Source organism: Pseudopipra pipra, chromosome 3 (assembly GCF_036250125.1).
Source record: "Pseudopipra pipra isolate bDixPip1 chromosome 3, bDixPip1.hap1, whole genome shotgun sequence".
NCBI classification, from domain to species: Eukaryota; Metazoa; Chordata; class Aves; order Passeriformes; family Pipridae; genus Pseudopipra; species Pseudopipra pipra.
Window position 1 is genome coordinate 81,836,431 of NC_087551.1, and position 17,990 is coordinate 81,854,420.

The 17,990-nt window shown below is 37.1% G+C and overlaps 1 protein-coding gene across 8 annotated transcripts in view; it reads right to left on the reverse strand.

Annotated features, from left to right (window-relative positions):
* The window catches only part of DOP1A (DOP1 leucine zipper like protein A), a 60,737-nt gene that overhangs the window by 4,527 nt on the left and 38,220 nt on the right, over positions 1 to 17,990 (reverse strand). For 7 of the 8 annotated variants that reach the window (XM_064651098.1, XM_064651095.1, XM_064651099.1 and 4 more), the window contains 19 exons: positions 17,273 to 17,532; positions 14,593 to 16,600; positions 14,376 to 14,487; positions 13,280 to 13,462; positions 12,098 to 12,223; positions 11,636 to 11,770; positions 11,049 to 11,104; positions 10,435 to 10,539; positions 9,683 to 9,749; positions 8,749 to 8,893; positions 8,421 to 8,500; positions 7,756 to 7,865; positions 7,443 to 7,592; positions 6,085 to 6,146; positions 5,350 to 5,502; positions 3,977 to 4,113; positions 2,886 to 2,941; positions 1,848 to 2,012; positions 189 to 318 (listed from right to left, as the gene is read on the reverse strand). In XM_064651098.1, the coding sequence (XP_064507168.1) occupies positions 189 to 318; positions 1,848 to 2,012; positions 2,886 to 2,941; positions 3,977 to 4,113; positions 5,350 to 5,502; positions 6,085 to 6,146; positions 7,443 to 7,592; positions 7,756 to 7,865; positions 8,421 to 8,500; positions 8,749 to 8,893; positions 9,683 to 9,749; positions 10,435 to 10,539; positions 11,049 to 11,104; positions 11,636 to 11,770; positions 12,098 to 12,223; positions 13,280 to 13,462; positions 14,376 to 14,487; positions 14,593 to 16,600; positions 17,273 to 17,532 (4,240 nt within the window). The other variant, XM_064651101.1, reaches the window with a different exon arrangement.

A 17,990-nucleotide genomic window follows, 5' to 3' on the forward strand; every position in this document is an offset into this window, starting at 1 on the left:
TACCTACAGGTGGCTTTTGCCTGATGCTGACTTGAGATTACTTCAGTGGGAATCTCCCACACCAGATAAAGTCCTTCCCATTCTTCATTGTTTTAAAAAAGTAAAATACCCAAATGGAAACACTGCTGTGGGTTACTGCACAGGAAACCTTTCAGTGTAAAGAAAAGAACTGGAAGAAAGCAACATACCTTTGCCTTTTTGCGCAGCAGTTTTGCCAGACGCACCACGTAGGGTTTGAATTCCCTCTGATGTGTGCCCTGTCTTCGTACTTCCAAGCCTGAATCATCTGATGCTTCTGGAATAAAAGCCCAACGATACCTGCCATGAGATAACAAAAGCAGACATTATCCTTACTGAACATGCAGGCTCTTCTGCTGGATCAAAAAATATGAGTGGATAAGGAAATCTAGTGAAGTATCAGACAAGGAGTGGGGAAAAAAAATGCAAATCAACCCTCACAAGGGAACATTAGTCTTTGACAAGAAAGAATGAGAAAGGCACATTCTGAAAAGCAGGAGGTAATGTGGCCTTGCATTTTTCCTTTAGAGTTTCTTATTTAAAGATGCCAAGAGCAAGATAAGGCAGAGAAGCTAAAACCAGTGGTATTCACATTCTCATTGTGTGCAAGAGAACTGAAAGCAGTTCTGAATTACAAAAAAATATAAATTACTGAAATTTTGCTGCACATTTGCAATGTGTACACACAAAATGTTCTCAATATACCATGCTGATAACAAAAACTCTTTTATTTTACCTATTCATAGGCCAGTGAGACCAAGTGGACCATTCTGTTACCTGCACCTTGCTGCATGCAAGGACTGGCTACTTGTATTATAAATATAAAGGAAATCAAAGTTTCTGTCCTTAAAACTTCAATCCAAGCCTCCATGAGAACTCCATAAAAACCCGTGTGATTCAGCATGACTTTTGTCTTTTCAGAAATGCACAGTAATAACCTAAATAAAACTAGATTGACTAATAGCAGGGATTAGGACACCTTGGAGAAATGGACAAGAATTATGAGCCAAATACCCATAAAATAAAATAAATGAAGGAACCTTCAACATTAGCTTTAGAAATGTAGAAATACTACAGGGCACAGACTGGCACTGCGTGTGCAAGTCCTTCCATCTTCTGACTCACATTGAGTGTCTTTTAAACAACAGAATAACTAGGGGTGACCAAATGTCTACAGAGCTGTGTTAGGGCAGCAGCTCTCAGTCACCACTGTGCAGTGTAAAGGAAGAGACAAGATACTTTCTTTGGTGGTCTCTCATTTCCAGGGTCTTCAGCAAATTCCAGTTGTTTTGCATTCATTTTTTTCCAATGGAAAGGGTTGCAGAGGCACTGAGGAAGCAGTTTGCACACGTGAATGCTACTGACCTTGAAAAACCCATGGGGTCCCCTTTTTAAGCAGTTTTGTTGCCACATCTTCCAGACAAATCATGCAGGAGTAATTTAAGCAAGTCATGCTGAGATGACATGCAGTCTTCTGATCTCATGCATTAGTCACTGAGAGTGGGTGTATTTTGAGTTCTCAGGCATTACTGCAACTAAGTACTTTAGAAATAGAATACTTGAGTAAATCACTACTACTGATTAGCTCACAAGTGTGGAGAATCTCTTGCCAAAGGCTAAATCAAACCACCTTGAATTAATTTGATGTGCAGCATAATTTCCCCTGGAAGCCACTCAGATACTGTGAGGGAACGAACTATTATAGGCTGCCCTGGGTGAAGTCCAAAGAAAGAAAGGCAGTAGGAAAACAGAGATTTTTATGCACCAGAATTTTACCAAGAGGCATGGACAAACATCCAAAAACTTAAATGACAGTTTCTTCTACTCACATCTGGAACTGAGGCAGGTTTTCAGATGGTAAAGCTAGGGCCAAGTCCAGAAATTTACAAGCAGACAAATACAGGTTCAACCACCTCTGGCTGTTGTAGGATGTGGAGAAACCATTGCCACCTGTGTAAGTCGTCTCCAGACCAGCAACAGATGGGCCAGAAGTTCTAAAGCAAATCAGGGCAAGCAGGTGAGTCATAACAACCTTCTGCCACAATGGAAACTTTATCTTTCTTACTTGCCTTTACAAACATACAATTCTATTTACCAGCTTAATCCTCAATTCATAAATCAAACCAGAACACTGAAAGTCTGTGCTATTGGCAGAGCTCTGTATGCATATATATATATATGTGTGTGTGTGTGATAAAAAGTTAATATATAATAAAACGTGTTGCCCTGTATCTTATTCACATCAGACATCCAAATTAAGAGAAAGTTTAAACTTGCCAATCATATCAATATTACTTTATTTGAGGGAAAATTCCTCAAATAAACAAAGAGAATCTAGGAAAAAAGTGAACAAGACTTGGGCAAATAAGTCTGGCTCATTTGAGAAATCTGCCTCTGCTGCTAGCATTGACTGAAACTGGATCACACTGTGCAGAAGGCAGATGGGATAAAAATGGACAACGAAACAAAAAAAAAAATCACCTACCTCACTTTTATGTCTTTCTAATACTAGAAGAAACTACATTTTTTAGACAAAAAATTGGTCTTATTTAGAGTAAGTGTATGATACAGAAAAGGTATAAAGTCATGCTGTGAATAATTTAATTGCAGCAGCAGAGTCATTTTAGCCAGGAAGACACTGTAAGAACTCACACACTTGTATAATTTAGCTTAGTGACTTATGAGCCATCTGACAGTGGGACTTCTTTTATTTTGTCCTGAACAGTATGTCCCTGGTACTGCAGTTAGACTGCTACCCTTTATTTGTCCTTCTCATTTGAGCTCATCAACTCTTTCTAACACCAGTTATTCTAAAGAATTACTCAATTCCCCATTTAGCATGCCAAAGGGACTGTTACAAAGTTTACCTGGAAATGTCTTCATCAGCAGTGAGCTCCTGTTCCATCAGTAAAAACACTTGCACCTGAAGATCAAATGCTACATTTTAATAGCATATTTTAATAGATTGTGACTCAGGAAAACGCTATAGGGAGGCCTGAGTAATATGTCTTAGACAAACTGTTTGGAGCTTTATTTCCATTCCTGGATGATGAAATAACCCCCTGACACTGCCACCCTAAAGCTCAGGTGTGAATTCCCAGAAGCAACACAGTCCTGTTGACTGAAAGTAGTTCCAAGACTGTGGTACTTGTGTAAAGGCCAGGGGACAGCACAGAAATCAGAAGGCCACACTAAGTAGAATAGTTTTTCTAGTACTTATACTGTTGACAGGTTAAAATGAAATGCATCTATTGCTAAAACAATACACTTGATCTTTAAAATATTTTATAGAGCTTTTCTCCTTCTATTGCTTGGATCTGTAGTTAAACAAGGGCTAGGTTAGGCACTTGCAGATAGAAAAAAAAGAATCATCACAGCAATGAGTTTGATTTACTATCTGTGTTATCCAGTCCCTTGTTAACTCCTTGGATAACAGGCTAAATGGATCACAGGATGCACCAACCACTCTCCTCCATTCCCATTGCCAAAGCTGAAACCCACAAGAGGGTGTCAAACAACCAACACTGGAGACTCCCCAGCAGTAGCAGCTCTGAAAACAGATGCTTTTACTGTTTTGTTATGCAGGGTAAAACAAGAGAAAGAAAAAAAATCTGAGTCAAGCCTTGTATAAATCTAGTCAATAAATTTAGCCACAATATGATCTGAATGACCATCAACTGCCAATACAACACAGATTCCAACTCCTTTACCCAGGCTCCCATCCCCTTTGCTGGAGGAAGAAGGTTGAGTTTAAATAGTGTAAGCCAACAGATATTCAGTTTGTTTGCAAAAAACAGACATGAGGACTATGAAAATAAGTCAGCTTTCAATTTGTGTACATTGTACATTTACGTGCACAATCTCTAGAAGAGATTGTCTTAAAAATATTGAGGAGGAGTGAGGCTGTGTCTCAGATATGCACCAGCCTTCCAAATAATGAATGTCAGCTGCAACTCACCAGTTCAGTGATCATGGTTGGCCAAAGTGAGGTAAGATGCTGTGGAGACATTCTTAAAAGCAATACTCTGAAAAACAGGAACACTTGGGAATGAAGGGTGGGCACCTGTGGCAACCGGAGACTTTCTACCAGCCTTTCTGAAACAAAAAGCCAAGAAGAATTCCTCAGTTCAGAATAATTCCAAACAGTATTTTCTCCTTCCCTCATTTACTCTCAATTTTAACTATTTTTTTAAGTATCTGCCATGTTACAGTTTCAGTACTTTACTATTTTTATTCTGCCAATTTAAAAAAATAATCATGTTCACTAAGAATGGAACAGAAGAGAGAAACCTCGAAACAGTGCAGTTGTCTATTTTGTTTAAGTTCTCCACATAAATGCAATAGTGCATCTAGGAGCTTTGCTCATCTTATGTAGAGCTTAAAAGAGGAGTTAACAGATTCCAAACAATACAAAAACAGCCAGAACAGCTAGGATTTATTATTATTATTAAAAGGCTGCACCATCATAGTACATGGGAAATTACACACGGACAATATGGTCTTATTCAACTATAATCACCTCTAAACTTTCAGCATATATAGAAGCAGGTCCATAAAGAATTTTTTCAGTCAAGCCAACATACAGGCATGTTGCAGTTCAAACCAGTGAAACTACCTGATACCATGAACATAGTAATCTCAGCTACTGACTTGACTGGGAATTAAGAAAAACACAAACACACAACAAAAGACCCTAAACAACTTGAAAAAAAATAGATTCTGGAACAAATGAAACAAGAAAGATGATGCAATTGATTTTCCATATGGAAGAAGAGACCAAAGTGTCCACCTTGGTGGCACAAAAAGACAACATATCTAGAAAATTCTGCCGTAACTATTTACGTCATCTTAAAATAAAGCTAAGCAGTCTCCGTTCCCAATCACTTAAAGTAAAAGGTAAGAGATTAACTTCAGTGATAAATAGGACAGATAAACAGAACAGCAGAAAAAGCAGCAAGAGAAGTCAAAAGTTGAAAACTTCAAGGTCAGCTTTTCTATTTATCCCCAGCTGATGGGTGTTTATGCCTCAGATGTTCATATCAAAACTTATGATACAGGTATCCAAGGATATCGATCAAGGTATAAAATGACAGATCAGTGAAATAATCTGAATAAAAGTCAACTGGTAATTACAAAGTATGTGTGGTTTGTAGACATTTAATGCTAAAAACATTTTAACCAAAATCTGCAGAAACTCTGTTCCAGCCATGGAAACAGTACCACACACTGATATTCCAGGGGAAAAATCTACCAGCTGTTATTCTGTCATACAAACATTCCACAGTTAACAGCAGAGTCCAGAAGTCCACTAAATTATGCATTTTTACTGACCTTGTATATCTGGAAGGTATTTCTGGTATTGGTCTATCTCACTGCTAAAAATTGCGAACGCGAGTCTCTTCAGGAGCATAGCGCGCTGCTCCAGCTCCACATCCCGGTTAGCAAACAGGTTGAGTGAACTGCTCTGAGCCACAGCCACTCGTGCTGAAAGAGGAAAGACAAAGTGCAGAGAAGAACTTAAAAATTTCCTTTCTGTTTCACTTTAAAGCACAAGTAACTCTTACTTTCTTTGCATTAATGAAGTTCAAAAGCAGATGTTGGGAAAATGCATATTCTGCAATTTGTATTTTTAACCACAGTGATTTAAAACACATATTAAAAGAAAACTTTTACAGTACAGTCATTTTTAAAAAAAAAAATTGTGTGTATAGGTGCTCAGAAGTTCCAGAAAAGTGCAGAATCAATTTTTTTCTTAAGCAGAGTTACTGTCAAATCTTAACAAACCAAAACGAAAACAAAACCCAAACCAAAACCCACCCTCACCCACTCTGCTTAATCAACCTTGTAATAGAGGCAAAATTCACCGTAGGCCAGGATGGCCTCAAATTCTCTCATTTCAAGTTATTTATGGATTTGCAGAAACAAATAATCAAAGTAAACATGAAAAACATTGAATAAATCAAACAAATTGCAATAAATGTTGAATAAATGTTTTCAAGAAATTCCTTCCCATTTATTTACCATTTATATTGGTGAAAAGTCACTATTACATCAACAAATACTTACTCATCAAATCTCTGAATGTGGTTTTGTCATGTGTCATCAAATTATCCATAATAGCTCTCCAACTAAAAGAGGCAGATTGTACACAAATCAGAAAATCAAAAAAAAGCAAGAATTTTCAGGAATATTTACAGAGCTTTTTCTGCTCTTTTAATTCAGCCTACAAATTCCAATCCAAGCTCTCTGCTTCACAGGAACCAATCACTTGGTGTGATTTAATCTGAAACTATATTTCTTGAACCCCCTTGTCTAACAAAATTGGAAATGCCATTCAGAGGGACCTTGACAAGCTTGAGAGGGGTGGGCCTATGTGAACCTCTTAAAGTTCAGCGAAGCCAAGTTCGAGGTCCTGCACAAGGGTCAGAGCAATTCCAAGCAAAAGGACAGGTTGGACAGAAAATGGATTGAGAGCAGCACCGAGGAGAAGGAGTTGGGGCTGTTGGTAGATGAAGAACTGAATTTGAGCAGGCAGTGTGTGTGCTCACAGCCCATAAAGCCAAACACACCCTCGGCTGCACCAAAAGAAGTGTGGCCAGCAGGTCAACGGAGGTGATTCTGCCTTGATTCTACTCTGCCCTGGTGAGAATCCATCTGGAGTACTGCATCCAGCTCTGGGACCCCCAACATAAGACAGACACAGATCTGTTTAAATGGGTCCATGGGAGGACCACAAAGTTGATCAGAGGGCTGGAGCACCTCTCCTGTGAAGGACAGGCTGAGAGAGTTGGGGTTGTTCAGCCTGGAAAAGAGAAGGCTCCAGGGAGACTTTATAGCACCTGCTAGTACCTAGAGCAGGCCTGCAGGAAGGCTGAAGAGGGACTTTTTACAAGGGCAGAGTGATAGGACAAGGAGGAATGTCTCTAAACCGAAAGAGGGCACATTCAGATTAGATATTAGGAATAAATTTTTTATTATAAGGGCGGTGAGGCACTGGAACAGGATGCCCAGAGAAGCTGTGGATGCCCCATCCCCGAAAGTGTTCAAAGCCAGGTTGAATGGGGCTCTGAGCAACCTGGTCTAGTGGATGGTATCCCTGCCCATGGCAGAAGGGTTGGAACAAGATGATATCTAAGGTCTCTTCTAATACAAACCATTCTATGATTCTACAAAATGCTAACCACTTTTTCCTCATTAAAAAAAAATAAATTCAATTTTAACATTTTTATTTTTTAAAATAGATTTGTGTATAAAAATATACCTTATGTAAGCAAGTTTCACATTTCATGCAGTAATCTAAACCACAGAATATCTTTCTTTATTTCTCTCAACAGATATCTGTTGAGAAACTTTGGTCCACATGTTAATGGTATACGTAAAATTTGCAAAGGCCATTGATATAAGCAGTAAAAAGAGAGTCTTACTGGTTAACACATGAAGCATCCATCTGGAAGAAACTGGAATCCATGAAGAGGTCAAATGCTTCCTTTTTCCATGCTCTCCTCGTGTACTGATACCCGCTAAGACTGCTTAATAACTGGACACAGGCTCGATAGCTGGATGCGTTGTGAGCGCTAAACAAAAAAAAAAGTCAACATAAACCAATTTTGAATTGCTGCTTTATAGAAAGTTTGATAGGCATCTAATCCTTACCATACTTGTTTCAACTTAAGTGTCACCCTCCAAATTTCAACTGACTGTAGAGATCTATGTCAATTCAATAAACTGTAAATGTACCTGTGATTACGGAGGTAGGGCACAACATAGTGCATAATATTTACGAGCAAAGGAATAACCCTCTCTTTTTCATCACTGTAGAAAACCATATCCAAAAGATGAGCCAGAACCTATAAAAGGAGAGGAAGATATGTTACCATGCATTCTCAAATTGCTTTTTATCTAATATTCAGCATTTTTTTGTACAATGTTCTTGACCAAACATTATGATAGAAGTTATAAAATTTCAGGTACCATACAAAATCCAGAGTATAAAGATCCCATCATTTTTAAAACAAATTAAGGTAAAAGCACAGAAGCATAAGCTCTTGGTCAAAGCATTCCACAGAATAAGCTACAAAGAAAAAAACTCAAAGACTGACTGTGATTATCAACAGTAAGAAAGATATACCACTTAAATAAGATTTAACACATGAAGTTTGCCATCAACAAAGTTTCCTACACTACACATCTGAAAGGCCATGCTTTATGCTTCATCCACCTCAACAAATATTTATAGCTAGGTTATTAATGAAGTTTTATATATTTTTACATGACAGGATGCAAAATCCATGCATATCAGCGTTTCCCATCAAATCTCCTTCCTCAAGCTTCTGGTCTAAAGCTTTTCACAAGATGGAAGTTTATTTTAAGACAGCATTAATTACATCCAAGGAGACATTTACCTCAGAAAGTAAGGTCAATGCGTGGACACTATAAACAGATGGAGTTATGTTTGAAGTTTCCATTGCTGGAGATAACATATCTAAATGAAGATAATAATAAAAGTGTCCAAAGTTAGTTTTCTTAAGCTATTATTTACTTTACAGCACATTTTAAAAACATATACTTTGAAGATGAACAAACTTTTCTCATATTCACCGTTTAAGATACTAATGCTGGAAAAATACTACAGCATTTTTAATGTATTCAAATATGGCAAAGCTGTCCTCTTTGTTGATTTTGGCCTGATAATTAACGTTTTGTTTGAAATAAAGATGAAAGTGGAACTACCTTCAACATCTGATTCTAAGTTGTTTCCATCAACCATAATCTTGGGGGAAGGCTTAACCTCTAAGTTTCGTCTCAGCCAAGTAGTCTGTTCCAAGGAAGAACCAGCAATCGCCCCAATGGCATCCACTATCTTGTGCGTTACATCCTGGTAGGAAAAAAATCGAGGCATTTTAAGAATTTTGTGCAGAAGGTTTTATTTATTGTCCTGACACGTAGAAAATCTATGTAACCAAATATAGAATTGCCTTCAAATCACTTCTGTTCTATGTTATCAGTGATTAATAACTCCACAGAAAATGAGAACTTTTTCAACAGATTATAAATATTAGAAGAAGATACTAAAGAGTTATTTCAGACTAGAGAACCAACATCAAAAAATTCTAGCACATTCAAGCATCTAGTTCCAATCCTCTGCCATGGACATGGACCCATTTCTCTAGACCAGGTTGCTCAGAACTCTGTCCAACCTGGCTTTAAACACTTCCAGGGAGAGGACATCCACAACTTCTCTGGGTAACCTGTTCTAGTGCCTCACCACCCTCACAGCACAGAATTTTTTTCCAATATCTAATCTAAACCTACTCTCTTTCTGTTTTAAGCCATTCCCCCTTGTCCTGTCACTACATGCTCTTTACAAGAGTCCCACTCCATCTTTCTTGTAGGCTCACTTCAGATACTGGAAGGCTGCAATTAGGTCCCAAAGCCTCCTCTTTTCCAGGCTGACAAATACAATTCTCTCAGCTTTTCCTCATAAGAGAGGTGCTCCATCCCTCTAATCAACTTGGTGCCCTGCTCTGGACTTGCTTCAAGAGGTCGATATTCTTCCTGTGCTGGAATGTAGATGGTCTTTAAGGTTCCTTCCAACCTCAACCATTCTATGATTCTATGATTCATTGTTCAGTATTTTCAAAAGACAATACAACAAATTTCTTACCTGGAGATCTCTTTGATCTTTCTTATTCTCCAGACTTGGGTTTTTCATGATGAACTCATTAAGAACACTGAAAAAATACACAAGTAAATATGGATTTTCTTCTCATAATACATTATTCATTAATTTTAAGGGTTAGGACAAATCTGAAGACATTTATTTGCACAGTACTATTTATTTACTAAGCCTTCAGTGATTGCTACTTATCAATACTCAAGAAAGCATCCTTTCAAGTTCCTTAAGTTAATTTTGATCATATCATAAGAGTTTACCAAGAACATGTTTTACTTGACTATATATGAAAGTCTCTTTGGACACAGTTTACTTGGGAAGATAAATTTAAAATATTCAAGAAAATGGTCCCTGAAGCTTTATAAAGAAAATCATATTCAAAATTATATTTCTAACACTCTAGAAACTGTTTTCATGCTGAGAATTTTCACATACCTAAGAAATAGTCATTGTAGTTATTTTCTAAGAAAAGTCAGAAACTTACGCCTGCTGCCTAAAGAGCCTGAATCACTCAAATAATCAGTAAGGTAAGATCATGGCTTATATCATATTATAATATAAAATTTAATTTATGTAACTATTCCTCGGAGAAGAAACTGATTTGATAGGACCCTGAACAGAACTCATGCAATTACTCTACCAGTCAAAAGTAAGTGATAGAGATTTGAAAACACTAACACTTCAGTATGATTTCACACAGTAACATTTCAGCTTATTTGGAAACTGCAAAGAACAGCACTTACCCAAGTATGAGAAACTGTCCTGGAGCTGGAAGACCAACCTGTATGGAATCTTTTAATAGAAGCAGCAGTGCTGCCCAGCTGTCTACTAAGCTGGTCACTGGAATCCTAAGAGAGAGAGCAGCAATGTCAATGAAAACAACATCGTCTTCCTCAGGTACTCCCCCACTGGCTTTCTACCTCACAATTGTCCTGTCAGATATTGTGAATCAACATTCTTACAGATTCTTTGATTTTTCATGTAATACTAGGTAGCTACATCAAGTCATTTAGAAACAGAGGAAGGCAGAAGAGCAGTATATTCAAAATACATGCTTTTCCCTCCAAGGTTGAAGTGCTACCAATGAGTTACAGCCCAATTAAGATCAGCTTTCTTTGGGCAGGGGACAGATTACCTGCAGGATTTTTAGCTGGGGGAAGAAAGGTGATGCCGAACTAGGAAATTCACAAAATAAATCACCTATTTTTTATGACACCTACAGTTCAAAACCATTCTTCCTTCACTATTTATATTACACAGGCTATTTCTCATCACAGAAATTACAAGAAGATGCAAAATATTCAAATTTTCCATCTGCTTCTTGATGGCAGTAATAAAATTTAACTTCTTTTCTTACCTTTGAGTATACGCATAGAAAAACTGCAACATGCAGACTTCCAATGAAAGATGTTTCTAGAAAAAGATATGAAACTTGTGTCATCAGGAAGAAAAAAGAGCCTTTTTTTGCCAGGGCAAAATTGACAATGATCTAATGTCTGTGTGTCTGAATATGCAGCTTATTTCATTAAGGTATTACCAAATGACCATTTAGACATCTTTCTATAAAGTTATTCTTCTCCTTTTTTTTTAATTCCCTGTTTTCCCCACTCCTTTTTCCCATCTGAAAAAAATCAACCTGATGTTAGGGAATGCACCTGTTTCCCTAATGTAAGCAGCATATCCCCACAAAAGAAGGACTTGTACAGTGTTTTGTGCTATGTTTACTACAATCCTGCAGTAAGCAGGATTCTGGAGTTGTTCAGCAAATAGCAATGACTTAAGCTGGTATGACTTCCCTCCAAAAGTTCTTCCATCTATTAAATACTGTGAAAATTTTTGCAGTTTGCTGCTCAGCTTTGTGAATGAAGTACCTGTATTATCAATGTTCTAGGCTTCATTAAGAGAACATTAAACAAATCAGTAGCATCTCTACAGTTTTCATACCTTGTCCTTTGCTATGGCTGGAGGCTGCTTCAAAACTTCTTTCACAGTTTGTATAACAGTCTCTGTTCTCATAACACTGATAGAGCGAACCAGCTCGACCAGTAGAAGTTGTTCTTCACCTGCTGTAGGTATAACCTGAAAGAATCAAATGTATGTCACAGATTATCATCACAGACAATGGCTATGTCAAAATTAAGGCAGCTGGCCTCATGAGATTGAAATGATAGTAATTAACAGTCCATCTAGAGACTTGGTATCCCTTACTCTTCTCCTGGAGAATTCAGGAGGATTATCCCATTCTAAAATGGTAGCTCCCTGACAGTACAGTTGTTAAGCAGAAATGTAAATGTTGCCCATATTTCATTGTATTTTTTCCACTGCAATGTCTGAATTTTTTCTTTCTGCTTCTATCACTTAAAGCTATTGCCACTATTTGAAGTAACCACTGTAGTGTAAACATACCTTTGTCCTAGAAGTATTTTTGTTTTGCCTCCTTTCATTCCATACAAATGCAATGGCAGCCATGAAGTGAACACCGTGATTCATTGAAATCGGACCCAAAAGTTCCAGGATCTGTTGCCTCAAATTCTAAAGCGTGAAAGCAGAGCACATACTCCTTTAGATAAACACCTCAGCATTATGTTTAAAACAACTAGCTACAAACCCATATTTGGATGGCAACTATCACTAACTTTTATAAAAATGGAACACTACACCAGATAAGCTGAATTCAAACGGGACTTTTTCATATACAGGACATGTTGAATAATCTTTTGAATAATAAAGATTTGGGTAAATTAAAGGAAAGCTGGGATGTGCAGAAAACTTGCCATGTTTAACCAGAATAGAAATGTTTATCTTTTTTTTCATAGAAAATAGATAGCATTATAGACCATCAAGAATTATATCCCCATCCTTTCAGTGCATAGGAAACTCTATAGGCAGCACAAATATGACTATGGATGCTGTCTGTGAAAAAACATGGAGTCTTGTTCCTTCAATCTGAATGACAAATGTTGAAATGGATGTAGCAGCAGCATCACAAACAATATCTGAGAATATTCAAATTAACTGAGGAAATCTTATTTTAAAACATTTCAAATTAAATTATGTTTTCCTATTTAATACTATGAAATATAAGTTGGAGCTGATAAGAAGGTGAAACAGCATTCTCAGTATTATTTGACTCCTCAGGTTCTCTTTTTTATGATCACTGGCTCACTATCTGCTACAACATTTCCCCATACAGTGACATCATTGTATGGAAAGTGAATGAATAAAGGAACTAGTTCACAAGTGTTCTTATATAGTACTAGATGTTTTAAGAGGAGAGTTCTCTTTTGTCAAGATTTTACATTACTACTGCATATCTTTTGAAGCATAAAATGGTGGCTTAAACCTTTTCAGGATGGATTTCATTTTGTTTGCAGGAAACAAAGAGATGAGACATTATTGCCTTGAACCAATACACTCAAGTTTAAAAGTAGATTCAACATCCATTTATAAAAGCCTTGTTTGTGGGGTGAGTGAGTAGATGAGGACAAAGGTATTAAAACAAATTCAGAGTTAAGGGAATGGAATTGAAACTATTTTCACAGAGGAATTAATGAACAACTTAAATTATATTATCCCTGATATTCTGACCTTTGTTGACCCAAGATTAATAGTGGTAATGGATGCAGCAGCAGCAGCAGTAGTTTTCTCTGAAGAATCTGCAAGGTGCAGAATGCTCCACAGCAAAGTCACAGAAGACATGATCATATGCAAGATAGATAGTATCCCATTGCGTGCTTCAATCAAGTGCTTCTGATCTACATTAACCAAAAGCTAGTAGATTTTCAGGGGAGAGAAGAGGAGTATTAAATATCCACATAAACAGCATAATTAAAAGAGTGTAAACTGAGACTCAACAGACATGGAAGCTTCAAACCTTAACTCTTTTTCAAAACAGTTTGTCAATAATTCTTACAGTGTTTACAAGTTTTGATTCTGTTAAAATAACAATTAAAGAACTTTTGACTCAGTTGTGCAATATCAAATGTATTCTGAACATCTGAGGCCTCATGTCTACAGCAATCAGTTTTGTATCGCCTGCCTGTTCCTTTGCAAAACAATTATTTCAGAATTTTAAGTGTAACAAATATTCTAGGTAAAATTATTTACTTACACAAACAAAAGACACTTTTAGTCATTCTTAACTTAATGGAAGGGAAAGGGCTATAAGAACAGGAAAAAAAGTGTAAAAACAAGACTAAAGAGAGAAAAGGGCAAAAGCTTCTTACAGAATCTGGGCCAAATTTTTAACTGAGACTAGTCTCAGAATATCAGATCTAAAAATATTGCTTGACTTGAAAGACAAATTGTGAATTTACAGAAGGAGCAGAAAGATAATTTTGACATATTGCAAGATAAACGCAGAAAGTAATATGATAAGCATCAGTCTGGGAAGCTCCACAAAATAACAGCAGTTTTAAAAAGTGGCATTTTAGGGGTCTGAAAGTGAAGGAGTTCACTCTAGTTATCTCAGGGTAACAAAAGAAAAACAAAAAAACCAAAACAACAAAAAAAGTAAACAAATCTTAAAAGTACAATTCATAGAAAATTGTTTCTCTGTTTGAGATGTGCATATTATCAATAAAAAACAAATTTATAGCTAAATTAACATATTTGGTATTTTTCCCACTCAGATTTAATTTGACATGTACTGCATAGGAAACTCTCAGACACCAGATAAGTTTACCTGATGATACTGCGTAGATGGATCCAGGAGGCAGTAATGAATTATTGTTGTGATCCCTTCTAGTAAAGTAAGAACCATATCTGGGGGAGTGACTGATGCCATCCAGAGAGGCCTAAAAGAAGAGATTAATTTTTTTAACATGGGTTAATCTGATGCTAAAGTAACTCCATCCAATCAAATGTACTTAAAACGGTTATAGGACTCTACATACACATACCTATTATCAGATAATCCAGTTTCATATTTATACTGCTGAATTAAATTATCCAAGTTCCTGCAGAGCTGAAGAGTTACTGAAACAACCACCCTTTGAAGAACTTTTCCCATGTAAGGCAACGTAGAAGTGATAAGGCCAATCCACTGGGGATGCATTTTACAGGCACAGTGCTGGTGTAAAGCTCGTATCACTGCACAGAGAAACATGCCTTGGCAGGTTATTGGCTGGGAATGTAAATACTGAAGAGAAGTCATTGGCTGCTGGGGACCGATGTGCTCCAAGTCTGTTATGACAAAGTCAAACCCCGTTTCATTTTCTTCAGGTACAGTCATTACTCTGTGTTCCAGCACAATCAGCCGCTGAAGTACTTTTAAAAGCTGTGACTGCAGAGTACTGCCATTGTCAAATTCATCTTCAGAAAAATTTATAAGGCTGTCTTCAGAGAAACCTTCTTCTACAGCCACTATGTTTTTTCCAGCTATCTTTTCACTATGCCATTTCTGTGCACTGAAGATAGAAGACAGCAGACAATGCAGGATCACTTTCTGGACCTTGCACTTGGACAACATGTCTGAAATAAAGCTAGGAAAGCCTTTGGCAGAGCTTTCTATCACTTTTGCCAACTCAGCAAAGAGAAGTGTCAGAATTTCTATACTCATCATTTGCATATTGCGGTTTCCTATTAGATCTTGTGAGGTGACTTTCACATGAGTTGGATAGTGGCTCCGCATGTAGTATAAACACAAGGAGATAAGAATTTCTATGTACATAGAGCTCCGAAAGTTATGGTTAGAATCAACTGGGATGTGACTGTAGAAATCCTTGCCCATAACAGATATCCGATGCCTGGCTAGAAGATTCTGGAGCAATGAAAGCTGAGGAGTGTATGCGTTGTTGACACTGGTAGTGGAGATGGCACTTACAAAAGCTGAAGGATTTGTTTTCAGAATTGCTTTAATTGCAGAAAAAGCATACAATGTCCTTGAAGAGTCATACAGCTGGAGATAAAGCAGCACATGTTGATACAGTGGATGGATATTGAAGTTCGGAGATTTTCGCATTCCTGGGGACCCCACATCACTTTCTATTTCTGAAATTTCTCCTTCTCCACAACTGTACCAATTTTCTAAATCAAGACCATCACTAAAAAAGACATTTGTTTGCTTAAGCTTTTCTGTTTGTGATTTCTTCTTCTCTTCATCTTTCTTTTTGGCTATTTTCACCTTAGGTTTTGCACCTGGTTGCTTACCAGCCTCTTTAACGATTGTTTCTTTTTCTGACATTTTTTCTGGTAGCTTTCCTTTAAAGCTGAACTGAATACTACTGTGGCTTCGCTTTCTGGACTTTGATTCAGTGGAAGAAAGAGTGAGATCAGAGAAAGATTGCTGGCTTTCTGCAATACATGGTGAAGAGTTATTTCTTGAAATTTCATCTCCTAAGCTCTCAAGTCCAGTCTCAGTTGAGGCTGATAGCAACTGTGAGCTGCCATTACTAAGCAAACTACTCTGACTACTTTCAATATTTTGATCATCATTTTTTGCCATCTCTACTGAGTTATCCAAAGAACTGAATTTACATGAAGTATCCTCAGTGTGTATACTATCTTTAACTAGTTCAACTTCTTCTCCGAGACCACTTACAACTTTGCATATAAGATCTGTAACCACTTGTTGCACAATTTCATCAGGTGAGTCTTCTTTCAGAGTCTGAGAGCTATCTTGAGCACTCAGGCTTTCTGTTTCCACTTCATAACTGATGTTGTCTCCAGTAGATGACTGAGAACAGCCTGAGTCAGAACTCTGCAGTATTTCAACTTGATGATCAGGAAGATCAAAATCAGACACAACCATTGGTATGGTCTCACTGCTGGTACTTAACAGGGAAAGCCTGTCACTCAGAGGGTTGACAGTGAGGCTGAAGTTCTCCATTTCATCCATAGCAAGCTGTTTTTCATTGCCTTCTTTAGGTATAATAAGTTGTCCTTGGTTTACAGGCACATGGGAAAATGCTTAAAGAACACAAAAAAATGTATACACATAAGATTTTGTTCTTCAGAATAAGAATTTAGAAATAAAATTTAGATTTTAAACTCTTATTAAGACTTCAAATTATAAAGACATGGTAAATAGTGTCTTTCCATTTCACAGCAGAAAAAAAAATGTTAATATGCAAACAACATATTCATATAAACAAAGCAAGATTATTTTAGCAGCACACCTTAGCAAAACAACATAATTCTCCCACGAAATATTATGCAGTCTTATCTGCTTTTGTTTTCATAAAAAAGAATTGGTGGTATGCTACTAAAATTGCACAATATGTGCAAACACCTTCAAACCTTGTTGGTATGTTTTCAGCCAGCCCCAAGTCACTGGTTATAAAAGCATTTCATTTCTTGGTTAAGCTTCAAGCCATATTCCTAATGTCTATCAAGGTTCAGTAAAACATAAGAAAATACTCTGCATTATAACACTTGCATATCATCTTAATTTGAGAACAATAAAACTTCCATGACACTTGAAATAGAAAAAACCCACACAAATGCACACATAACCAGTAGCTATTCCAGCACCTGGTTTTTCAAGTTACCCTCAAAAATTTCTGCTGTTTTTAATGTCGCACGTAAACAACAGTCAAAGAAATTATTTAGGAACTTCCTAGAGCCTTCTTGTGTACATACCATCAGCACAGCTAAACTTCTGCATGAACTGCTTTTCATTTTCTTCTTCGGGGTGATTGGGAGATTTAGTCCAGTAACATTCAGCCTGTACTCGCTGAACAGAAACCCGCTGAGTTTTCGGATGGAGAAGGAGTAGGAGCAAAGGTTCAAGAACCCTTGCAATATCATGTCTTTGAAGCACTTGATTTAACCAGGCTTGTCCCACTGACCATGTAGAACCATCCAAGCTATTGAGACTATCCAGCATGATAAACAAAGACCTAGAACAGAAAGATGAATGAATCTAGCAGAAATTCTACACTGCTTACAGAGTAATCCCACTTTAATCTGATATATGACAAATTTTAACATGCCAGTACATACTCCAATATCTTCTCCATATAAACCAGTATTTTCTTTAGAATCCAAACTTTGCAACCTGAAGCTTTATATTTTAGTCTAGTCTAATGCAGAAATGGCCAGGAAGAGCTAGTAATAAGGTCAGTTAAGATATTTTCTCTAATACTAGCAGTTGTATAGTCAGTTCAAGTATGTGTAAGGCTCCTAGCATAACAAGCTTTTGTTGCCTTCTGAGTGCTAGCACCATTAAAAAATATACAACTTTAAAAGCCAATTCACAAGGATACATGCAAAAGAAACAATAACTTATTCAAAGATTTTGTCCTCAAGAACAGAGAGGAGAAATATACTTGACAATTCAGCAGTTCCTGCTGTCATT